Source organism: Genypterus blacodes, unplaced genomic scaffold (genome assembly GCF_046128005.1).
Source record: "Genypterus blacodes isolate CSIRO-AG114 ecotype Tasmania unplaced genomic scaffold, CSIRO-AGI_Gbla_v1 ptg000120l_1, whole genome shotgun sequence".
NCBI classification, from domain to species: domain Eukaryota; kingdom Metazoa; phylum Chordata; class Actinopteri; order Ophidiiformes; family Ophidiidae; genus Genypterus; species Genypterus blacodes.
In genome coordinates this window covers 3,003,467-3,029,237 of record NW_027466923.1, presented here as the reverse complement: position 1 = coordinate 3,029,237, position 25,771 = coordinate 3,003,467, and the positions used below count along the sequence as shown (strand labels likewise).

At 44.8% G+C, this 25,771-nt stretch overlaps 1 protein-coding gene across 3 annotated transcripts in view; it reads right to left on the bottom strand.

Annotated features, from left to right (window-relative positions):
• The window catches only part of tnk2b (tyrosine kinase, non-receptor, 2b), a 42,049-nt gene that overhangs the window by 8,940 nt on the left and 7,338 nt on the right, over positions 1-25,771 (bottom strand). The window contains exons 1-12 of one of the 3 annotated variants that reach the window (XM_076162239.1): positions 9,685-10,337; positions 6,041-6,218; positions 5,175-5,245; positions 3,066-3,335; positions 2,645-2,797; positions 2,092-2,255; positions 1,773-1,892; positions 1,405-1,531; positions 1,170-1,316; positions 944-1,038; positions 660-854; positions 333-424 (exon numbers count right to left, since the gene is read on the bottom strand). In XM_076162239.1, the coding sequence (XP_076018354.1) occupies positions 333-424; positions 660-854; positions 944-1,038; positions 1,170-1,316; positions 1,405-1,531; positions 1,773-1,892; positions 2,092-2,255; positions 2,645-2,797; positions 3,066-3,335; positions 5,175-5,245; positions 6,041-6,218; positions 9,685-9,747 (1,675 nt within the window). In that variant the 5' untranslated portion in view covers positions 9,748-10,337. Of the gene's footprint in view, positions 1-332; positions 425-659; positions 855-943; positions 1,039-1,169; positions 1,317-1,404; positions 1,532-1,772; positions 1,893-2,091; positions 2,256-2,644; positions 2,798-3,065; positions 3,336-5,174; positions 5,246-6,030; positions 6,219-9,684; positions 10,338-25,771 lie in introns of those variants that run through there. The other 2 variants (XM_076162240.1, XM_076162241.1) reach the window with 2 other exon arrangements.

Sequence of the window (25,771 nt, the reverse complement as noted above, 5' to 3'; positions counted from 1 at the left end):
TTCATCCAAAATAACATTATGCAATGTTTACATTTTACTCACCTCACTCAATAGTAGCAGTAAAACTATATTACCACTTATAATGAGAATAATGCTTCTTTTTGCTCCTGATTTCATATTTCAACTCAACTGAATGTGCCTGTAGTGAAAATAGTAATACAATTAAGTGAGGCCTTCAGGATTATTATTGATAACTTGTTCCTGCCTTGCTTCTTGCTCACAGTGCTACTTTCTTCCAGACATTTGACACAAAGTTCAATACAAGTTGGTTCTTACTCAAGAGGTTCTACAAGAGTTCAAATGGTGATGACTGTGGCATGGACCTTACTCACTTCTGGATCGGCTCGGCAGCTGTGTGGGCCCACCTGCATTGAGGTCTATACTGAGAACATCGGGAGGATCCATGGGATTGCCAAGGTACAAACTGTAAGGAAGAGAGAGGAAGAGACTGAAGTTCTTTTGCTGCAATACCCTGGTGGAAATCTACAATGTTCTACTGCCATCTATTGGTGAACGTTTAATAGTGCTAGTAGTACAATCCCAATGTGGTTTATCACTATTCTGCACTGTGTCTGTTGGTGATCGGCAGTATTAGAACTACTACCTAAAGTTGAATTGAGTCAAGGTAAAGCTGACAATCAACACAAGTTGGTTCTTACTCATCGATCCGGTCAGGGAAGCCCCAGCAGCGGTGAGGGTTGCTGTCTCCATGCCCTGTGTGAATGAAGCTGTTCTTCAGCGGTCGGCTAATGTCGTGAGCTGACAAACCCGCAACTGAAGTGACCACATTCCTGGGGAACTGGCCGACCTTCTGAGTCCGCTTGTTTTGACCACGCCACCAATAGTTCTCTGCCCTGGAAAAAGTAGAAAGTGGGGGTTTTTACTAAACATTTGAATGAATTGAATTTGATCATCTCATGTAAAAAACAGACAGGACACAGACCTTCCCTCAATGATGGTGATGACATCATTGATCTGGATTAGAAGTTTGTCAGGCTCGTCGAAGTCCTGAAGGGCACACATGTCCGTGGGCATCGTCTAAGATGGGCACATACAGTCAAGACATAGGTGAGACTTTAAAATAATGTTTCTGAGACAGTGATGTAGCGCCATCTGGTGGAGATACAAGTCCTGATCAATCACCATTTGCCTAAAAAAGCCTTCGTTACCTCAAGCAAGAATTCCCGTAGAGCGACAAATGTCGGTCTGTCATCTGATTTCTGAGCCCAGCACTGCAGCATGACATTATAAATATCCTGGGGACAATCCTCTGGCTTAGGGAGGCGTTCACCTTCTTTATCAATCTTATGCAGGATCTGGGATAGAAGAAAATTAATTGTATGACAAAAAGTAAACAGTTGAAGTCTGAAACAACAGTATCTACCCTGAGTATGACTCCTTTACCTGGCTCCCATTAAGACCCAGCCAAGGCTCCTGGCCATGGGTGAACATTTCCCACAGAGTCACTCCAAACATCCAAGTGTCTGTAGCGTGGGAAAAAGTTCTGGTCTTCAAACTCTCGGGAGCACACCTGCAGGAAGACAAGGAATTTTAAAAGAAGATTGAACCAATCACCTACAAACCTATTAAGGGTAATCCCTGCTTTAGGTGAGGGGACACTAGGCACAGGTATTGATTTATGGATGGGAACTCAAACAGATTACCAACTAGCTTCCCGGCTGGCAGGAAGTTAGGAAAGAAAACAACAATTCCCAGCAGCATTGTACACAACTAGAGAACCAGCTATTGTGTTGTTGCTTCATTGAACCCACCAAGCAAAGGGGACCTTGCGGTGCTCCTGCATGACGTAGTGCTCATCGTTGTTTGGCAACGCCCTCATCAGGCCAAAGTCACCGATCTTCACTCTGTGAGCTGAGGCCAGTAGAATATTCCTGAAACAATTTGGGAAACAATTTTAGTCATGCACTGTCTTTAAGTTTAGATTTTCTCAGGTATACACTAAGTCAACATTGAAAGGGACCCATCAGGGTAGGAGAGGGTGCTTGGACTCTGCAGTACAGCCAGCCAATCAGTGAGTGATCTAGTTGCTATGATCTAGTTCCATGTAGATCTCCATGGCCTTCTGCCTACCTGGCAGCCAGGTCCCTGTGAATGAACCTCCTCTGCTCCAGGTAGGCCATTCCACAGGCCACCTGCACAGCGTACTGACACAGAGTGTGGATCAACACGGGGCCCTGCGGACGAAGGCATCGCAGCCGCTCCAGCAGAGAACCCAGAGGAGCCAGCTCCGTCACCTAAAGGGCGGCGAGAGAGAGAAAGGGAGGGAGAGAGAGAAGATAGGGAAGGAAATGGAAGAAAGGGGAGAAAGATCAATATGTAGATAAGGCGAGCGCAGAACAATGTGGCCACATTAATCTCAAATTAAACCAGAGGAAATAACCACAATGTAACAAAGGGACAAAAATAACTAGGCAGAAATGTCAGCCTTCTTATTTTTCTCCTTTAGTCCTCCTGCTCTCCTCCCTTCCTCTCCATTTTCCTTCCTCTATCATCACCTCTAACAGCACAAAGCCTCAAGATGCCTGAGGTGATTAAGCTGGGACTTTGTGTGATTCAAATGTAATAAATATACACAGTGTATGCATTAATGCTTTGCGTGGGTGCGTTTGTGTGTGTCCACTACCATCTTCATCGGATGTGTGAGCACCACACCGTAGAGGCGGATGAGGTTCTGGTGGTCCAGTGAGTGCATGGCGTTGATCTCACAGATGAAGTCCTCCAGAGCGTCAGGCTGGCTGAGCACATCCGTCTTCAGACACTTCACTGCTACGTTCAGCTGGAAAGGATGAGAGCCAAGGAACAATGAACCGAGCACCAAGCGTCCATAGACTGCAGGCTCCGAAATACATTTCTGCTGAGATTTGATGGTACAAACGGGCAGCTGCGAGCAACACCAACCAGTGCAAAAATACAGAAACTGCTGGTAGGACAGTTGAAAAAACCGGCAGTGTGTGGCACTTTAAAAAAAATGGATCATAAATTATAAAGTAAGAGTGCAGAGCGAAGCAACCGCCAAAGACGACCTAATGTTTTCGCCTCCTCACCACTTTGCCTGCAGGCGTGAGCCACTCTCCTCTCTTGACTACGCCGAAGGAACCGTCCCCCAGCTTCTCAAACAGCGTCAGGTCCTTCTCCGGGATGAGGCAGGTCAAGGCCTGCTGCTGCCCATCCAGAGGAGCACCGCTTATGGGCTGTGTGGCCAGAACTCCCTCTCCCAGAACCAGGGGAGGTGTTGGGGACAGCTTGCGGAAGGAGGAGGCCGGCTGACCCTGCTGGGGAAAGTCTCCACCGTCTGGCCGTTTGCCACTGAACACCTACGATCAAGAAGAAGAGAATGCGTAAACTAAACATCTGTGCCTTTATGAAGGAAGCCAATACAATACATTTACTAGTTTCTCATACAACACAAACGCTCACATAAGTGAACCCAACTGTCTGACGCTGTGTGGGGACAGAAGAAGTTGCTGCTGGAGTGTTTTATCTCACAGCTTTTATTAGTCATGGAGCTATCAGCCCGGCCTCTTTGTACACAGATGACACCAGGCTGAGTCTGGAGAGCAGCGGGGGTTGGAGGGAGAGATCAGACATTTCCCATAACTCCCACTAATGTTTAAGGAAACTAACAGTCAGGTTTTTACAAGTATTTACAAAGGCACCATTTTTCTGTGTCCTCTTATGTTTCTTGTGTGTGTGTACTGTAATGTGTGTGGCAGGAAGAAACAGTACAGTTATAGTGGCTTGCGCAGAAGGAAACATCACTCGTCTCCTATCTGCGCCTACGGCCATTAGGGAGCAGACCCATAACTCAACACACACACAAAACCTTTTTCACGAGACACACAGCAGGGAGAGAGAGAATTTCCTGCCTCTTGACTTAAGCGCCGACAACAACAACAACACTCAAGACAACAGGAACCACTTAGCTGTTAGGAAATGACTCATTAGGAGGCACTATTAGATTAACTGACCTGAATGCTTCAATGAATGTGAATGTGTGTGTGTGTTTGTGTGTGTATGTGTGTGTGTGAGTGCATTCTATTCCTGTTTGCACTGAGCCGTGAAATAAAGAGCAGCTTTGTTTGTTTGTCCCCCTAAATAATTTAGAATTCCTAGTATAGAAACATTTAACCCTTTGACCTTTTTCAACTAAACTTCAATTTAACACTGAATTTACAGGAAGGACTATGGAATCTTTACACACTATAAGTTTCAGATGGATGGGAGTTGAATCGGCACCTTAAAAATTGTTGCATCATCAACACCGCTTAAAGAAATCGGTGCTGCTATAAGATGCTGAAGATGAGACCGAACACAGTGAGGTGACCAGACGGCTCAGTTTTTGGCAGGCTGTCCGTGTCCTGTCTGTGATTATGATTGGTTCGTGAAAGCGCTGTCGGTGAGAATTGATTAATGGTGCGATTTTGCTGTCGCTTTGCTCGCTGGTGGCATTAAATGGGAATGAAACTAACGTGAAATCAATGTTTGCAGGTCTGGGAAATGAAAATCAATACTAAGAAAAGGCATCAGCGGCGAGAGAAGAGAGGTGTGAATCAATTCCCAGTGTGGCAGCATTTGAATGGCCAGATATAAACAGGAGCCTGTGGTGTGTGGTTTCACATTCACACCGGACCAGACATGACATAATGCTCCAGACCTTTTAAAAACACCACATCTCTGTGGTCAGACTCTCTGTGTGTGTGCGTGTGCGTGTGCGTGTGTGTGTGTGTGTATGTGTGTGTGTGTGTGTGTGTATGTGTGTGTGTGTGTGTGTGTGTGTGTGTGTGTGTGTGTGTGTGTGTCTGGAAGGAAGCAGATTACCCTCGCTGATGATGGTGCCAGAGGCAGGAACAGACAGGTGTAATTTTAGAAGGAAACCGTCCTCAGGCCAACACACACACAAACACACGCACACACACACGGGCAGTGGCACTGTGTGTTTCGTGTGTGTGTGTAATTTTGCATTATTGAATGTTTTTTCTTATGTGAGCATTACTGAGCAAGGACAAATAAGGACAAGAATAAATCACGAGAATAAATGACAGACAGACAGATGGCACCATGGTGACAGAATGTTAGGCATACCATGTACCACACTAAATAAGTCCTGTGTGTGTGTGTGTGTGTGTGTGTGTTGTGCCTGTGTCAAACTCTACCTTGCTCATCCAGGATTTGCGTTTGCACATGGCTTTCCTCCTCTTCACCGCCTCCCACAGTCGTCTCTGCCCTTCATCATGAGAATTAGAGAGAGAGAATGAATACGATGAGTAATTCTGTACAAACCTCCAGAACCAAACTTGAGCTGTGGCACTTCCTCTCGCACTCTCCTCCCAAACAAATCGTCTCGGGATATGTTTCTTTGGATCTATTACAGTTTGGATACTCAAATGAAGTGAAATAGATTGTTTAAGTTTTGGGGCTTCTATCCAAACATTTGCGATGCTTCTATACGCAAAAACACATTGATCCACGTCGACACCCTGTTTGCTGTTTGTAACCTATAGGTTTTGGTTCAATAAAAGGGATAAAGATGCGGAGGGGATGGAGAATGGAAAGAAAGGAGTGAGGACAAGAAAGTGTAAGTAGCAATTTGAATGACAGAATAGGAAAGAAAAGCAGGAGAGCAGCAATCTGAGCAAAGGCAGGAGCTGTGAGTGTGTGAGTGGCAGAAGTGGGTGTAATTAGTCTTAAGCAGCTCTACAGCCCAGGCCTCAAGGGTGACAGTAATGAGACTAAAAAGCATCTGCAGACAAAAGAAGCAACACTTCAGTATCCCTTCCCGTTGTGTATAATTACCAGTTGTGAGTATAAAATGGTATTAGGGGCTTAAGTGAGTGGAAGCCAAGACACACACTGCAATTACAGCAGATAACAGTATGAACTCATTAATGATTGAGCAAGAATAATCTAGAAAGTTGTCATACATACTTGCACACCACATATACATTACACACTCAAGCAAAACCCTGGAAGCTCTCCTCGAACGAAGCTAGCGCACACACCCACACTCACTCGCTCTCACCAGGTCGACCCATGCCGATCTTCTCCAGGTCCTCGTTCTTGACGTAGTCGAAGTGCGACAGCCGCGTGACGTTCAGGTCGTCGCGGATGCGCAGGAAGTACTGCTGCAGCTGCACCTCCATCAGCAGCTCCAGAAGCCATTCTGTGCCCTCCTCACACTGCATGCTGCCGCCCAGTTTCTATAGAAACACACGGGAGAGAAAGAGAGTTTAAAGCAAACATTCAACATGTCTCTGCGTTGATGCTCAACACCACAAATATAATCTAAGAAAATGTGATTCTGTGCTTTGTCCCTTATGTTTGGATGCTGAATAGCACACAGAAAAATCTAATATCAAATCAAACTCCTTGCATTCCAACAAAGACATAGAGAGGACCAAGAAATGATCCACCCAAATTAAGTTTCTAATTTGGGTTAGTGCTTTACAGACATTATATTCCTACATACATATATTAATTCAGTCATTCAGGCGCAGATCGGCCAACTGTGATGAATGATGTACACCTGGTGTCCATAGCAACCACTGAAGACAAACTGAAGGCTCTTCCACCAGCTGAACACGCTGTAATAATGCGTTTCAAAACAATGGCGTCATCCCATCAATCTTCAATGTCAAAACACACCATCTGAGCTTGAAACACCATCCATCACTGTCAAATTCTCTTCCACTCCAGCCATAAATCAAGGTATAGATGAGCCCCTGTTACGACTCCTTTAAGCAGGACTAAACACTGCCAAAAACTAATCCAAACCTTAGCAAATGCACTTAAGTGCGTGTAAAACAGCTGGCCTGGCCTCTCATTACACCTGTTTCACAACCGTGTTAACCCTAATCCCATGTGAAATCTTTCAAAAAAAAAAAAGAAAAGCCAGACATTCCTAATCCTTAGAGACTGACAGGGAGAGCTTTGGGTTACGTTGAAGGGCGTAGAGGTCATTCTCCTCAGTGGTAATTGTGCTCTGTGAATGAGGAACTTCCTGTGCTGGCTGAGGCCGGGTGAAAAGGTCCAGGGGAAAGTATCAAAGGGGTCACAGCTTCCTCTCCGTCACTTCAAACTTCTCAATGGCTTTAGTTAGAGGTCACTTCCTATTGCTTAATTGGCTGTGACCTGCAGAGTTAAAGAATGTCACTGCCGAGCACACACACACACACACACACACACACACACGAATACACACCTAATGTAACAGCAAAAGAATCCATGACGAAAAAGTGAAAGATTCCAAAACACAGAACATTTTCAACTCAAGGAAAGATTCCACTATTGGAGCAATCCTGTGTTTTCCAGGAATGGAATGAGTAATGTCCTGATTTTCAAACTATTCAACACCATAAACTCACTGTCACACTTTATTCTGAAGGTTTGGATTTTAACTTAGATTAGGAAAGAAATAAAATGAATGAAACTAAAACCAGCACTAGATTTATGTGTGAAAAGTAAAGTGTTAACATTTCCACAACATAAATACACAGATTGACACAAACAGTCTGTCCCAGTGTCATGTGAAGTATTTTGAACAATTCAGCTTTTCAGGCAAATTCATTGAAAACTGATTTTAAGACTTTGGGCTTCAGACTCCAGACATTTAAAAATAGCTCTGACAGAAATCCTCTTTTTAAAAAGCGATCACAGAATAATCCTGCATAACAACCCGTCACATCTTGCACACACACACACACACACACACACACACACGCACACACAGTCTGCACTGAATGCCTCTGGTGCCTGTGGCATTAGTGGCAACTGCTGCTGCAGTCACTTGAATCCCTATTTCATTTTGCTGTATCATGTCTGACACTTAGCCTGAGAAAGACGATACAACAGCCTGTGTGGAGCGTCCACCACCGCTCTAAACTGGGCCCAGACCTCTGCCACTGCATTACATACATACGGACCAAATAAGACTCCTACACTGCCTTTTGCCTGTATTAGACAACAAAACCTGGATTTTTCCTGTTGCCACCTAAGCAAACTAACCCTCTTCATGGTAGATAGTGTGTTTTGGATAGAACTGATACTCATAATCTATCTAAGGCTTATAATTTGTGTAATTTCTGTCTGCTACACCCTGATCATCTCTACAATATAGGTTCATATATCATCTGCCCTCCAACATGCAAGTGTTACTTCTCCCCAGAGTGTCAAAGACGTAAGACAGCTTCCTATTCTGTGCTCTTTCCATGCCAGTGTCAAACCTGAGGCACGAGGGGGTCAAAGGCAACATTTCTGAAGGCTCACCCGTCACTCACCCATCTCTCCATCTCTCCCCCAGACCCCCCACAACAGTAGGGTCACATTTTTGCCATTCTTGAATACGTGTGCAGGCCAGAAGTCACATATGTGTGTGTGTGTGTGTGTGCGTGCGGTCGTTGGCTAAAAAGTGATGACTCTCCCAATCCAGCATAAAAATAATAGTGGTAATTTGACGCCATCACAGATTGTTATTTAATGAGCTCTGACAGTGGAAATTGGCAAAAACAACACAGAACCTTTGCAGCTGAAATGCTTCAATGTGATTTTTCCTTCCTTGTTTTTCTGAGCAAAAATGTCTGAAAATCACATTTGATGGCAACATAACACACACACACTCACACAATAACACCTCCACTGTCACAAGATCACAGAGTCTCTTCAGTTTTTAATGCATATATTACAATATTTTGACTATATATGTTGAATGTTGAACGTATTCGCAGCTTTCCGTACGTTTGATGCAACACTGCTGATATTCAACAACAAGACGAGCTTCCTAATTGTTTCCTGATCATGAACAGTACGAACATGTGACTGAATCTGTAGAATGGTAAATCATGAACACGTTAGAATATTTATGACGTGTAACTCAACTAGAAGATGACCACACAACTAAACTTGACTCTGCAGACATTGCAAATGTGTGAAGGCTGGAAGAAGACGGAGCTCAGTTCTACCATTAGGTGTGACTTCTGGCAGGACCCTGAGGAATCCCACCCGGGGGCCAGCATCAGTTTCCTATACGTTTATCTACAGAAATACTTTCAACTGACCACCTTGCAACACCCATAAACTGTCAGATCATATAAAACAAATAACACAAGGAGAGAAACTAAAAAGTGACGTGTAGAAGCTTGGACAGAAAGAAAAGAACACAATGAGCCTGGTAAGAAATGACTTTGGTGTGAACTCATTCCTCATGGTGGTGCAGAAATGAGCGTGCACACATGCATCCCACACACACACACACACACACACACACACACACACACACACACACACACACACACACACACACACACACACACACACACACACACACACACACACACACACACACACACACACACACACACACACACACACACACACACACACACACACACACACACACACACACACACACCTTCTCCATGTCCTGTATCGGATTCTTTTCTGCTCCGACATCCTGCTGCAATAACAACAACTCTCCCTGAGGACAGCCTCGGTCCAGCTGCAGAGTCCATACACACTCACGCACAGATTTTTTTTCTCAAAACCCATGACAGTTTTGCCTATATAAGGACAAAGTATTGTAGTTAGAGACCAATCGCCTGCAATCCTGACCATCAACATCAGATTAACAACACCAAAAGCCCTGAGTGGACTAACAGATTCCAGACTTACTCGATACACGTGAAAGCGTGCCAGGAAGGGGAATGACTTCTTCAGCTTGTCAAAACGCCGCATCTTGAATTCCCGTAGTCTGGATGTAAGTAGTTGCAAAGAAATCTGTGCTTTAAATGACTCGGGATGGCTGCTGCTCTTTTAAACCATAACCAAAGCCACACGAGTCAGAGTTTGACATAACAAGTTTTGATGGGTCTGCCAAGAAGAGCACACGGTCCACAGATCCAGACCGGCAGCTACCAACCGGACAGAGGGAAGGAGAACTTCCTAGAATCCTGTATAGAAGTCTGCAACATTCCATCATGGGGCAATCTTCCAGTCAGCTCCTCATTCAGCTTCAGCTCCCTTCAGAAGGAAAAAGGCGTTCATATAGAGCTCAGGGTGTGCAGTGAAGCGGCGAGCCAGCATCTGGATACGTGCAAAGAAATGCTGTAAAGCTGCTGTTTGTAGTCCTCCTGCAAATGAGCCACTGATCCAAAGTTACAGAACTCCACAAACAAGTCACTCCACCTTCCTCCCTCCCTTTCAGTCTCACTCCCTCATGCAGATTCTCTCTCTCTCTCTCTCTCTCTCTCTGTCCCTCTCTCTCTCTCTCTCTCTCTCTGTCTGTCTGCCTTGGGGGCCGTCTGCTTGACTGCTGAGCGAGTGAATCGGGGCGAAAACCAAGTTGCGCCTATTTTTAGCCCCACGCTCGACGGAAGGATGGAAAAGCAAACAGACAGTAGCTGCACGAGAGGGGGGAGGAAGGGGGGGGTGGGGTTGGGAGAGAAAGAGAGAGAGATTGGGTGCACGTGGGTCTGATTTATATTTATTTAGTGTGTAGGTGTGTGTATAAGGGAAAGTTTGCACATGTTTGGGGGTCAAGAGAACAACTATGTGTTTATGTTGTGTGTGAGTGTTTGTGTGTGTGTGTGTATGTGCCCTGAGTGGACATGCCGTTCCCTGCGTTGAAAAACAGAGTTGAGCAAGTGGTCAGTCTCTCTTCCTCTCTCTCTCTCTCTCTCTCTCTCTCTCCTCAGTCCTTTCCTCCAACTCTCACCCATCTGCACGCCTGCTCCCTTCTCCTCCCAGTTTCTCCTCCAGTTGTTTCCCCCATTTTCTCTGGTTTACCCCTCACCCTTTCTGCCCCCCCCCCCCCCCCCTTGCAGTCAGTCAGTCAGTCAGTGCAGAGCAGTGCAGTGCGTGGTGCAGAGGACAGAGGCTTCATGGTATTCAGCCGGAGGAGCATTTGATCCAGAGCCAAAGGGTCACATTCAACTCCAGGATGGAGAGCTCGTTTCCTGTGATGCAACTCCTCACACACACACACACACACACTTTCCCTCACTGTGATTGTGTTAAAATTCACCCTAGTGGTTCAGATTCACTTTTGGGACTTACTCACGTCACACATGTCTTAAATATTGTCTTGTACTGTATATACAGTAGTCGAGTGTTTAATCCCAGTCTAAAGTCAGGAACATCCTTCAGTGGTTTATATGCATATTTGGGTGGGGGTTGGGCCTTGCATGTCTCCCCTCATCATGAGCCGGAAAATCCGTTACAACGTTACATAAGAGCATCAGCCAGATCACCTAACAGACCACACAACAATCCATCGCCACACAATTGTAATTTAGAAGTCAAACGTTCTTCAGGGTAAAGTAACAAATATACCCAAAACTCTACACATTTGAAGCAGTATCCCATGCACACTGAGTGAAAACAGGCCATTTCTCCACTATTGTTATAACCAGGACCATGGACCAGGTTTGTCTTACTAAAAGGGATTTCTATAGGGAGGTGCGCACATAAAATGGCTAAAAGTGGAGAATGAATGAGTCAGCGCTCAAGAAACACATTTGCATAACAAGTAGTCTGTATGCAATTGTCCTTACTACCATTGAAGGCAAAACCAATTAAGCACCCAATCAATAGGGTTCCAACAGTAATCAGAGTAAACATGAGGTGTTGCGTAATCAAAACAATGCGGAAAGTCTTGCCACTCTTAAAGGAATACTATTGCAGTAAGTGTATTTCAATTTGGAGAAAAGAGAGAAGGAGTTCTTGTAGGTTAAACACAACAGAAATTAGGGAATAAAGCAAAATATTCACCTTAAGGTTACAGTATGCATCCTAAAAGACAACAAAGCACAGAGCACCTGACTGCAGTCCTCTCCTATATTCCCTTTGTGTGTGGGTCCATAGCATGTGGAGTAACACTCCCAGCCTGCTTCACTGTGCCGCCCTTCCTCTCCCAGCATCCCCTCCCTCTCAATGCTGCAGTTTCTCCTTTATTTGGTGCTGCCTTTTATTTCCTGCCTCTAATCCATCAAAAATGTTATCTCTCCACCATGCCAACCACTATAAACAAGCACATACCAGCAGCGTTTTACACGCTTAATAGCAGCATTTTACTGTTTGTTTTGTGGTTTTCCTAATTTCACAGTGTTTTCCTCCCTTCACTGATTTTGATTGTGCTTCCCTGATCAGTCTATGCATACAGAATTTGACTCGGCACTTTCTTAAACTTCTTTTTGCCAACAGAGCAGGTTTTAATTAAAAAGCTCCTCTGTTTACTGGAGGAAGGAAAGGGGGCAGGGAGGTCAGCAGACGTGGAGTCACTGAATGGAAGGAAAGAGAAAACAACAACAAAATGGAACCTGTTGCGTATGACTTTAATTAAAGGAAGGACAGGAGACGTGCTGTAGTTAGGAGCATGTTGGTGTGTGAAAGTTCAACTCTAGAGTGTGCTCGGCTGTGTATCAGGAATTTAACTTAATTTTATGTGGGTGGAGTCTGTTTAGAATGATGTGAGGACATCAATACAACTTATTACAACTTCTGAGGAAAACTGAAACCTATATAGAATGAGACAATAGGAGTCAGTCTTCCATCTGGCGTACATATAATCCATCAAGCAGTTTGTACCTCAAGAAAAGGGATTTGCTTTCATCACTAGCTCTCATGTTCCTCCCACGGCCACCTACAGCAGAACAACACTCCAGAGAGCCGTACATACATTCCTTCAGGAGTCATTTCGGCCTATGTCAGTTTCTTCCTCTCTCAGTAAGCAGATGTAAAGGTGACATCATGACTCTGGCTCTGATTCACCAAGCCCACAGGATGTGGCAGGGACAGCAGGAAAAAGCAAAGACCCTTCCCTTGTCTTGTTTCCCTCTGCGACCACAAGTACACATGAAAAACTCCCATTCCATGAGATTTGGACAAAGATTCCCTGAAGATCACATAATCTCTGTTGAGAACCCGTTTCATATACATAATAACTCAAGCTGCTGGGTGTGCTTTTGCTTTGGGTCACAGGAAACTCAAGATCATTTCTACAACAAACTTGGAAATGATGACTGTTTGGTTAAGTATGAGAACAGTTACGTGACGCAAACCAATAAAACAGATAGACCAATATGTTTTGGTCCGTCAGCCAACTTGCAGTTTTACTATGTTGCCACTAGGGGGCAACAAATCTTATGATCAGAATGCAAAGATCTTGTATTAGCTCATGTTACACTGTATTGCCTTCTATGTGCATTGGGCTTTATAATCAGATATGGTTGTCTCAAAAGTCAAAGTTGGTAACAGTAACATATTACCATCTACTGTGTGTGTGGGTGTGTGCTTCTTGTTGGGAAATCTTGTTCCACGCTCCAATAAAATTCAACCTAATTCCCTCTCCTTACATGCTGTGATCAATATCAGCCTCAGGAATCCGGTATACATTGGGTTGTTACAGTAATATGACAAGTTATTATTGACAATGTGGAAGCAACATATGACCTCATAACACTTCAAATCCTGAACCTCACAAAAGCAGCTATTGTTATTTAACAGCTCTTATTTGTTCACAACCCTTCTTTCTGTTTTTATCTTAGAAACACACAGACAACTGGAATAAAAACTCATTACCACACTGCTAATATTGTCTAAGTATGACCGAAATCAAAATAGTAGGTCACAGGCTAATGTGATTATGAAGAACAGGACATTGTGAGGCCTATGTCCAATGTCACACACACCCACACACTAAGCCTAATTCTGTAACATGATGCGTACTGTACACCCATACAGGCGTGTGGAGTCATGTACTCCCTACGTTGTAGTCACTGACGTACAGTACTGACCCTGAATGTTGGCGACTGACTGACTGAGACTGACAGAGATGAATTAACCAAGCTTAGCAGACCTGTGTGGACAGACTGTACATGTCAGTACATTCTCGTGGCAAGGACAGTCATAAATTGAGCAGAATAAATCATCATTATTTACCTTTATCAGCCTATCCTGAAATTGCAGGTCAAGGGATACAGGGTCACGAGTGGGCTGATCCCAGCATTCATTGGGCAAGAGTTAGGCTAATAAAAAAAAAATAACAGACAGAAACTAGAAACTAAACTAAACTCAGATTCACGTCTATGGACAATTTTGAGTTTCCCAATTCAACATGCATGTATTTAGATAGTGTCAAGGCACCGAAAGGAATCCCACGCAAACACAGGGAGAACAGGCGCAGACGAAGGCCTCTTCCTGGTTTGAACCCAGGACTTTCTTGCTCTTAGGATAACCGGTATTGCATCCGGCAGAAGCCTACGAGCACGCACAGATGGAAATGGTTCATCCTCGATATCAGAGATTGGAGCTCTTTAACAGATTCCGGATGTGACTTTTTCCTTTAATCCCTCCTGCGCCTCATCATTCACAAAGTCAGGAGAGGAGAGGAATTTTGTGGTGGGTGTGAATGTGGAGAGGTCCCGGCTATAGGATAGATAGACCTCTGCATATGAGCAGATCGCTTCCGGACAGCATATGTGTCCATACTGATAATCAGAGGTTAACATGCATGCCACTCACAACAAACCAACCCCCACTGACACTTCCTGCGTTGCCACCACCCTGAAAATCCACACATCCTAATCCCTTTTGATCCTCTGAAGCTGAAGGAGAGGCGAAAGGAGGGGATTTGGTGATAAGTCGGTCAAATGTCTTGCGTTGTACGTGCTCAAATAAGATAAACAAGTTAACACTCCATTAATTATTTCCATAAAAAAAGAGCAGTAGCCTAAACACTTCAACACTTTTGTTTTGAGTGCTTTGGTTTTTCTATAATAAGATAGAAAATAGTCAGTTCAAGCATAATGGGAGGCAGTGGCTCAGTGGGTAGAGCTTCCGCTTTGGAACCGGAGGGTTGCCGGTTCGAGCCCCTGCCAAGGTGCCCCTGAGCAAGGCACCGAACCCTCAATTGCTCCCCCCTCTGCGAAGGGTGGTAACTGTAATGTAAGTCGCTTTGGATAAAAGCGTCTGCCAAATGATCGTAATGTAATGTAATAATGCTGTAGAGTTTGAGCTCTGATTCAGCAGCCAACAGCCAGCCAGCGAAACACCCACTCACCTACTAGTCAGTCAGTCGGTCAGTCATTCACTCGGTCAGTCAGCCAGCTTGTTATGAGGAAGATGACAGCAACATTCTGTGGGTAATTTCCTGTCCAGAATTGCAGGTAGTAATTCCAGGCTTTGTAATGTTGCTAGTATCTGGAATCATTTAGCTCAAAAAGCTGTGCAATTTGCTTCAAATACTCCAACAACCATCTGGTCAGTCCACGGCTGACTGAGGCTATATAGCACAAACATAATACACATATTAACATGTTCCCATTCTTAACACTGCTAGTAAGTCTGCAATTGTCCTATGGCGAAACATTATGTGGACAGGAGTGCCTCGGAGCTCCTAAAATAGTGAATGACAAGAGCCCATGACCCATCAATCAATACTGTAAGTGATATGTATTCATAGGAAACAAACTGTCTCACTGTTCCTCTGCTGGCCAGTGTACTCTGTTGCTGTGACTAGTGTAACATACTGATGTAAACATGTTAGGTGACTAGAGGACCAATCAGAAGTGGGGGTTTCTGGATGCACTTCTATAGTTGTGAATCAAAGGCTTTGCATCTTGGGCATTGTCCTACTTTATTACACTATGCAATAATAATATCCTGCATAAATCCCTCCTTTATCATAACAGAAAGGGTAAAGAGACACAGAGCGACTTTATCTGTTGGTCATTCAAGCCAAAAGGACGTTCAGGCCTTTCAGTATTTTGGTACAGACAGGCGCCTGATCAATGTTCAACTCACTGACAGTCAAGGAGAAAGATGAATAGAGAAAATACAGGGGGGGTGTGGGGGGGAGGTCACAGTGCTCATCGGCCAACAGTTCATCAATGACCTCATGGTTCAATACCTCACACAGCTGGCCATGCGTGGGGGTGAGAACTGCTGAGTTTGTGAGCAACAAGTGTAAAATAAATAATTCTCTGTGACTCTGAGATCTATGATACATTATTATTATTTTCACACCATCCACAAATACATGTATTGCCTTTCCTTGGAATTACAGTACACCTCCCTGTAACACACGCACACACTTTCACATCATGTCACACAACTGCCTTTCCCACTGCAATGACATTTTCAGGAACACACACCCCAGTGCTGGCGCTCTTTTGAGGATGGGAGGATTGGGAGTTGTGTGAGAAACACGATGCCATTGACTTTAAACATGTGGGCATGCTCTGGAAACAGAAGAGGCGGACACTGAGAACAACAACAAATTAACCATCATGGAGAAGCTTGGGTTGTAATTTGAGGTTAATGCTGGTGAGTTGTGTTGGGTGTTTCCTTTGTCAAACAATAAGCTGAAATGCTTATTTAAACTATATTGATCATGCAAACAACTTGCGGCTCCGGCCCACAGGCTGATGACATTGTTATACTATTTCCAGACCAGCAAGTTTTTGGTGCCTAAATAAGCACCGTGGGATCCAGTTTTTGTCAGAGGAAATACTCTGAACGGTTCCTTATGTGGCTCCTCTACAGGCGCCTGAGCCTGTGGAAGATGGGTATAAGGAACCCTTTCTGGAACTCAGGAACTTCCCTTTGTTTACCACCAAAGAGCCATGGTTCCTATGTAATCTCCAATGGTTCACAAACTGTTGAGTGCCATTCAAAAACGCTGATTCATGGGACGCAAGTTTCCCTCTGGCCTAACAGGTAGGTGTCATGTTTAAATACTTGCATTCAGCGTATTTTTGTGCACAGCAACATAGTAACAGTAAGATGGCAAACTACACTTAACTGTGGACTGATGAGTAGGTGCAAGGCTGTCATTCTGTTTACGTGTACAGTAAGAGACCTAGAGACTTCAGAGACCTTACAACCAACGACCAAGCAAAGGAACTTAGAACCATTCAATTCATACTCCAGGTAGTTCATGATGATGACAATAGCTCAGAACTTTGGGTCCAAAAGCACTTTCTCTCACAACCCCATTAACACAACTCAAACGCCAATCAAAAGGTTGAGCAACACCGTACCCTTTGTTGTTGCTTGGTTCCTCATCACTGCTTATTAGCCACTAACAAAGCTACATACTAGTCCAAAGAAAATTACTGCAGTCCTTCCTTTGTGCCTTTACTAGAACTTAGTACTCTACGTTCTGTATATTCAGAGATAGAGAGAAGACGCCCCCACACAACCCACTGACACAACAACACGTTATATCATATAGCCCTTACTTATCTACAGCCATGTGTCTGAATCCCTAATTAAGAAAAGTGTAGAGGTCTACCTCTTCATCATCGCTGGGTAGGCGTTGGTAGTCTGAGTCCGAAGTGTCCTGCAGCTTCTGGTATTCTGCAGTTTCTCCCATGGTTGAGCCCGTACCTGCTCTAGACTACGTGTCCTCTTCCTCTTGAAATAGCCACAGCTGCACAAAGCCAGCCAGCCAGCGAAACACCCACTCACCTACTAGTCAGTCAGTCGGTCAGTCATTCACTCGGTCAGTTAGCCAGCTTGTTATGAGGAAGATGACAGCGACATTCTGTGGGTTTCCTGTCCAGAATTGCTGGTAGTAATTCCAGGCTTTGTAATGTTGCTTGTTTCTGGAATCATTTAGCTCAAACAGCTGTGCAGTTTGCTTCAAATACTCCCACATTCATTGTCTTCCTCAATTAGCTGTACTCCGCTTTGCTTGATAACAGCAGAAGAACGACTTCTTGTTTCCACATAGCGATAAGAGAACAGTGATCTCTGGCCAGCCTTAAATGAAAAGGTGTTGTCCTTTGTGGTAATGCACTCTTCTGGAAAGCTCCCATCTCATTCTTGATGAAGAGTTAACATAGTCCTTGTTTTTGTATGGCTGCGTGCAGGCAGAGAATCCTCCTTAGTAGAAGACAAAAGAAGACGTCCAGTTTGTCCTTTTCACATGTCAGTGATTCGGGAAGCAGCCAGCTGAGCATTCCAGTTTAATGCACGGATTTGAAACGTCCCCAGAGACGAGGAGCTCCCATAGGTGGGTCTGGTGTGGAGCTGCTGCGGTCCAGATGGAGTGTTGGGATGATGCAGCCAAGGTGTGGCACAGGAGGTGACAAATCCAACAGGGTTTATTTCTGTCGTCCCATCTCACGCAACAGCAATGACCTCTACCCTCGTTCGCTCTCATGCTCTACCTCGCTCATCTGTGCTGTCACTGTCTGTCTCTGTGTGTGTGTCTCGCTCGCTCGCCCGCCCGCACGCTCTGTGGCTGCTCTTGTTTGCCCTGCTTTAGTGCTGACGCATGCTCTTCACATCCAGCGATGCCTCTCTCTATCCGTTTCCATTTGTGTGCTCTGGGCATCACTCTGGCCAGCTTACCTTCACACCTTCATCACTGCTGCCTCCTGTTTTTCATTCATCAATTGTTTTGTTTCATCCTCTCTTCATGTGCCTCTCAGTTTCAATCCCAATCGTACTGGCAGCTTGACTCCACAGATGATCACATATAAAGTCTGAGGATTTTTTAACAGCGCTTTGTCCTAAATGCACTTACTGATTGCTCGGCTGATGCCTAATCCCTTGCCGCTGCGATTGTTTTTCCCCTCTCCTGCTTGCAGCCCCTCTCCACTCTAACCCACTTTGCCTCCCCCCCTTCTGCTTGATTTTTTTTTTTCATTTCCAGCTCCGGCTCGATGATTTGACGAGTGGTCGCCTCCTCTATTAGTGGTGGTGACATCAATCCATCCCACCTCCTCCCCAGCGCCCCCCACTCTACTACGTCCTGTCGTCACGGTGATCCAGTCGGCGGTGGTCCCGATAGAAGCAGCCAATGAGAGCGCGGCTGGCGAGCCGACGGGGGAGGGAGGGGGAGGAGAGACGAGGGAGGGGGCGGGGGGAGCCTTAATGAGGAGAGTTAATCTTCCCTGTGAGAGGGAGAAAAACACGGCCACGCTGCTTTGTGTGTGTTTGTGCGTATATGTGTGTCAAAAGCAACTCGTCTCTATAGGGAGGGCAGGGCAGGCCATCTGGATCCATGCTGAGTGGACATCTGGATGGAGGGGGAAAAAGGAATAAAAGAACCGTGTGTGTGAATAGGAGTGTGTGTGTGTGTGTGTGTGTTTAACACTAGTCCCTGGTCTCCCTAAGCTGTACTGTGATTACCACCATTACAGTCAAGATCCTGAGTGCCACTGACCACAGCTGTAACACTTCTTTATGATAGTAATTCCTTGTTGATTCTTTCACTCAAACCTTAATGAAATCATTTTCAGATTTCATTAAGCCATCTATGTCACTCCAACATTTAGTCATTTCTTTTCTCCATTTTTCCTTCTGTTTTATCCTACATGCTTCCTTCTTTCCTGTTCCCTTTCCTCCCACACCACCACTCCTTTATTCTCCTCTCTGTGGCTGGATCCACTCCAGTTCTGTCCATATCCTCAGGCTGCTTGACTTTTTGCTCACATTTCAGAGACGCTTAAGAGAAACTTGGTGTGTGAAGTCGTACAGATGAAATGAATGTGATTTCTGTTGTTCCACTTTCTCTGCGCATGTTGCTTTGTTTGCTGGTCTGTGCCGTTTGCTGTTGTGTTGCCCCCCCCCCCCCCTCCTCCTCCTCCTCCTTCACTTACAGCTGAATTCTGAATCTCTGATCCCTATTGGTCAGGCTGGACACTGTAGCAGCCAATCACATCCCTCAATGCATACCGCAGAGGCTTGTAACCTGCTTTGCCAGCCTCAACAACACCTCCTGTTAAACCAACCCCCAACATTCTGTCAGTTTATCCTCCCATCCATTTCTCCATGTCCACTCAGGTGAAAGCAGGAGAAGAAGGAGAATCAGCACGCATGCTGCTCTCAGCACAACAGGTCTGAGCAGCATCATCACCATCCGCATCATTTTAACCATCATCGTTATAATTATTGTTATTATCTCCTTCTGATGAAACAGACCATACTGAGCAGCACCTATTGAATGAAAAATATTGAGCTTTCTCCAAAGAATACATCCGGATTTACAGTAGAGGAGCTATTTGGTCTTTTTACACAATGCATATTTAACAACTCACAATCCATAAATGATCATACTGTAACAGTAGATAGTCCCCTCAGGATTTCACAATTTCTTTTTTGTTCTTTGAAATCGAAATCCTGAATTTTGCAGCAAATTTAGCAAAATTTTCCAAAGAATCACATTTAAAAAAAATCTAAATTCACAGAGTTTAAATAGAGCTACATGACAAACAAACACAAACAACAACATGCATGGAACAACCACTGTCTTGTGCCACTACGCATTGCAATTTCAGACACATCTTCAACATTCTAATCATCATCATCATCATGATAAAGCCAACCTCTACATTGATGTGAAAGTAATCACCACAATTTCTTCACTTCTGTTTTACGTTGCAATCAACACATCACCACTTCCACATTACTTGGATCTTAATGGCGAGTGTTTGTGTCGGTGACTTGGGGTGACTTGAGGTCCCACAATGTTGGACCTCTGAGGATCTCTAGCCGGGTCACCGAGTCGAACAGGAGCTGTGATGCCACTCAGGCGTAACAAAAGCTCCACATACAGAAACCCTGCAGCCAAGCCAGAAGGGAAACACGGACTTCACCCTCATCTATTTAATGCATGCATACAACAATTAAGGCAACAGCTGTCAATAAAGTTATCTCTCTGAAAATATTTGACAATTCTCCCCCCCCATTTAAATGACAAGAACAGCACCACACTTTCTGCTTCCATTATATACTGTGTTTGAGCTTTAGTATGGAAACCTGGAAAGCCCCTTTAAAACCCAAAGCTGGACCCGTCCCCCCTTTGACACCACCACCCCCATTTGTCAGCCACCCAGCATCAGGGGAGACATAAAGCAGAGCCTGTTAAAACATGAAAACGCCTTCTCAGTCCCTGTGATGGAGCAGAGAAAGCAGACCGGCTGGAGGTGTAACAGAACAGACTGAAGCATCATGAGCCACTGAAACCTGGAAAAATGCCTTTAAGAGACCTTTAAAAGGCCTTTAAAACTGGAGTCATGGGTCTCTCCTGTCTCTTTACGACCATTTGTGGGTAGACCGCAAGTACGGGGGCTTCAATAAGTTTTGGAACAGGAGCTGGATGAGATCCCTGATGTCTACTACAGGAAATATAACCAGAGTAGTCACTGAACATTACAGCAGGAGTGTGTGTGAGTGTGTAAGTGTGTCACAATTCAGCAGAAAGAAGGCTGGAATGTCTTCCTTCTGTTCTTCATTGTTGACCAACTTTAACTTAAACGCTATTAATCAAATAATTATGATAATCAATCACTTGTACAGTACAAATTTTAACTGAAATTAGATTAGAACAGTTCTACACATAGATCCATCTATCAGTCTATTTGTTGAGGTCTGAGTTTACAGTAAAAGGGTTACAGACCTGCGCCTGGTGGGCCTCCATGTGGAAAACAGTGTCAGAATCCTAAATCCCTAAGGCCTCACCCTCTACAGTAAGTCAAGGTAGCAACACCCACCAACCAGCTCTGATCAGAGATCAAGTTTTGTTGATTTAGTCTGACTTCACACAAGGGAGGGTGGAAAAATGCCATGCTGCTAGATGATTCATGATGTACCATACAAAAAGTGAAGTTAAGATTGACCAATGACTCTACTACAGTGACTTCACCACTCCTGGGAAAATGTTGACAAGGCAAATTAGCATTGGCCCGATGAGGAAGCTGGTGTCTCTGTGGTCAGGGTGTGGTCTGCAGAGCAATGAAAGCCGCCTTAGCACTTTGGTTGGCTTATATGGCCCAAATTAATTGCTACCCACATGGAATGTCCTCAAAACTAACCCCCTTTCCTCACATCGTTTCCTCAGCATAGGGCCAAAGAGCTCAGGCAGAAAGATGTGGGACGAACTAAACCTTAACCTTCAAAGGACGAACATCACACGCATACTGTAGTTGTCAAAAACTGGTAAGAACTGCTAATTCAGGGGATCAGAAGCTTTCTGTTGCATTGTACGGCTTTGCCACTCTTAGAGCAGGGAACCAATGGTGGTGGCTCAAACATCCAAGGCCTAGAGGAAACATCTACACACAGTATTCTTACAAAACACGTAAACCAAAATGAACAGCTGGTGACATCACAAATGAGGTGGCGGAGCTTTTCATACAAAACAGTTTCTATGCAGAAGTTGCGATTTGCTATGCGTGTACATTTAGGACCACTGGTCTTTGCGTCTAAACAAGTATATAGGTCATAAACAGTGATCCAGGAGGCATATCCCCAGCATTCACATAGCTTCACTCCTCTTCACTGTATGTCCACTGCATATTGTAGAATGACAGGATGTGGAAAAGGATTAAATTACTCGCATGAACAATATTTCATACCAATTTGTCAGGGGAGAAATATTATCCTTCACAAATCCTCTTTTGTCACATCTTTCTCAGAAAGATTTCCACTTCACCTAAATCTGTTGTGGGCAGGCACTGGTCCATGTAGGAGAGTGTGGTCTTATTGTGTGTGTGTGTGTGTGTGTGTGTGTGTGTGTGTGTTACGGTGTGTAACTGAGAGATAGTCCTCAAGGCTACATAATCCCCATGATGTCTTTCTAGGAAGCGATGAGGGGGCACGTGTATCTGTGTGGTATTAGCTGTCCAATGTATTCTCCCTGCAGGCTCAACAGGTGGGATTTAAGGGGGGGGGGCCTGCCGGGCTACACTGGGCAATGCTGGGTAGCGGAGGACAGGATTAGAGAGACAGGAGGACAGAACGCCGGTGCTGGTTGGCGTTGGAGCCAAGGTCACAGGTTATGAGGTATGCAAACCATCAGAGGCTTAAATCTCTCTATGTTTCACTGCCATCTGGATGCCTGGTCATACATCATAACAGGGGCTTTGAGCATGCGTGTGTATGTATGTGAGTGTGTGTGTAGTGACATTGAAGTGACACTGAGCATAGTAACTCATTGACACCCCTGGCACACATGCCAACCCTCCTGTTCTGGACTCAAGTCAAATCCTACATATGGTTCCTTGTCTGTCTAAACTGTTTAGTACCTGCAGCGCCGCCATCTGCAGCCATAGCATAGACTGGGTCTGCGTGTAGCTGTGTGATGGTGCATGTTCATCATTGTCAAACTGGTGGATGTACAGAATCATTTCTAGCAGGGCAGTAAAAAGTGAGTAAAACTATCTATTTCGCATAAAGCTCTTGAGATGAAGCGTCACTCTGGGTTATAGCTCAAAGAAACTACATCGGATTGAGACAAGTCTACCAGTAGCGTTTCTCCATTTGGCCACATGGGGGCAGACTGAGGCAGTTAGGAAACTGTTAGGAAACCAAACGCAGCGAAGCATTTACAGTCACAACATTTTATTCAGTTATTTTTTAAACAATTCTGATTGGATACACATCTGATCTATCTACATTCATGCTATATTTATCTCATTATTCTAATGACATAGTATCGTGACAGTTCTTTGCAATGGTGCTTCAGTCCAAGCAAAACTCATAACGATGTAATAGAAGTACCTGGACAGAGGAGACACCAGGAGGACACCAGGCAATAGCTGGAACATTAACATACCACACTATATTTACATGGTAATCTATGTTATAGCCTTTGCATGAGCACCCCAGGTGTTGGGTTTTAGGCTGGGTCCTGTTACAAAACATAATCTGCACAATCTATGCAAATGAAAGACTTTGCAGTGTGTGAAAGCGTTATTGTGCTGTGACCTGAGAAAAGTGACACTGCCTTAACATAAACATGCTTTTAGACATGAAGTTCAAGCCAGAATTACAGTAAATGAGGGAACTACTTTAGTTCAAGAGTAGGAAGCTACATTGTTCCTACAGTGAGCGTTTACTTCTCAAACTTTGTCAATGGGGGACACCGGGGTTAGTATTAACCCTATCTGCTCCACAGATAGTAGTTTAGTGTTTTGGCTTGCTTACGACACAATACCATGCTCCCAATCCACTGCAGTCATGGGATGAACCAGAACATTCATCATTACCATCAGCTGCTTTCAATCAGACCATTCAGTATCTCTTCTTTCCTAACAGCCTCAGTAAGTTTAACTAAACATCCGAAATATTCACAGATAGCGATTGTATGAAAGCTGGCATCTATTATATTACACTCATTCATTTTGAGGCCTAAACATGTTTGTGTGGCTTCACTGATACCCGGTTTGATTTTGTTTTTATTGCACATTCTTCTAGTGAGTTTGCTGTTTGAGAAAGCGTGGGCGTGCAAGTATGTGTGTGTGTGTGTGTGTGTGTGTGTGTGTGTGTGTGTGTGTGTGTGTGTGTGTGGGGGGGGGGGGGGGGGGGGGGGGGGGGGGGGGGGGGGGGGGGGCTTTGTCACAGACCTGCGGGAAAGACTGCAGAATTGCATCATCGCTGTCTACTGTGTGTGTGTGTGTGTGTGCGCCTAGTTAATTTACAAGCTGCTCTTCCGGTCCCCTTGACCCAGACAAAAACAGTGTGTGTGTGTGTGTCTGTCTGTCTTTGTGTGTGTGTTTGTGTGTGTGTGTGTGTGTGTGTGTGTGTGTGTGTGTGTGTGTGTGTGTGTGTGTGTGTGTGTGTGTGTGTGTGTGTGTGTGTGTGTGGGAGAGAGAATGCAGTTAAAATTGAAAAGAACAGAGATAAAAGAGCAGAACACTTCTATAAATGCGGTTGTACAGCGATGATGAGATACTGAGTCAGATTCTAACCTTTACCCCAGACACAAACAAGCACACAGAGCCAAAACAACCTTGATAGACGAGTCCGATCAGTCCAACTCATCAGGCTCCATCACAGTATCGCCCCCGATCTGATTTGTTTTGATTTGATACGCCACAAAACTACATATAAACCTTACAGAGAGTCTGGATGAAGACGATGGTTTTATACGACGTACTCAAAGATTACAGCTGAAAATGATCTGAGGAGTTTAGCAGAGCTTGTAATGAAACCTGCGAGAAACCCGGTTACGTTCTCGCCCGGTTGCTGTGACTCGCCGGTGTCACAAGGTGATCTATTACAGGGTCATTTAATCAACGCAACTTGATGCGTTAACGACACAGCTAACATACAATAGACCCGGAAGTGCCGGACAGCATGCCTTGTGCTTGAGGGGTTGGGGGTGGTTGGTAAGGCAATACCTGTATGTGTGTGTAAAGGAAGGGAGGGAGAGGAAGAGGATTATGGAGAGACATTATGGCTGAAGATGAAGGATAATGAGATGGAAAACAGAGGAGTGTGAGATGCTTTACAAATGGAGGGGAGGGAGACTGATTGATGGGTAAGGCGAGCAGAGCAGCAGTGGGGGTGTGAGGTGACAGCCGGATGGAGGTTCAGGGTTAAAATAACACTATCATCTCTCTCACACACACACACATGTACATACACTCTTTCACTCCCCAAGGCTCCCCCCTAATGTTCTCCTCTGTCAGTCTGGGCCCCTAAGACCCTCCAAGCATTCAGAGTCACCATCCACAAAAAGCACACACACTGCTCACTGCTGCTATTCTGGGAGCTTCCTCTCTGCTCCGCCCCCTCTCACCTCTCTCTGCCTCTTCTTCTTCATTCTAATGCTTTCTGACTCTGCTCCTCTAGCTGCTGTGACACCAGGTGATACATTCAGGTGCAGGGAAGGCCCAGGTGCATCCATGTAGCAGAGGTAGGAGGCCTGGCGTGACCTTGCTGTGACTATTAGTGTCGGGAGATAAGCATCTTTAACCAGGCTGCTCCTGCTTTGCATACTGTTCCAATTATAGAATCATTAACA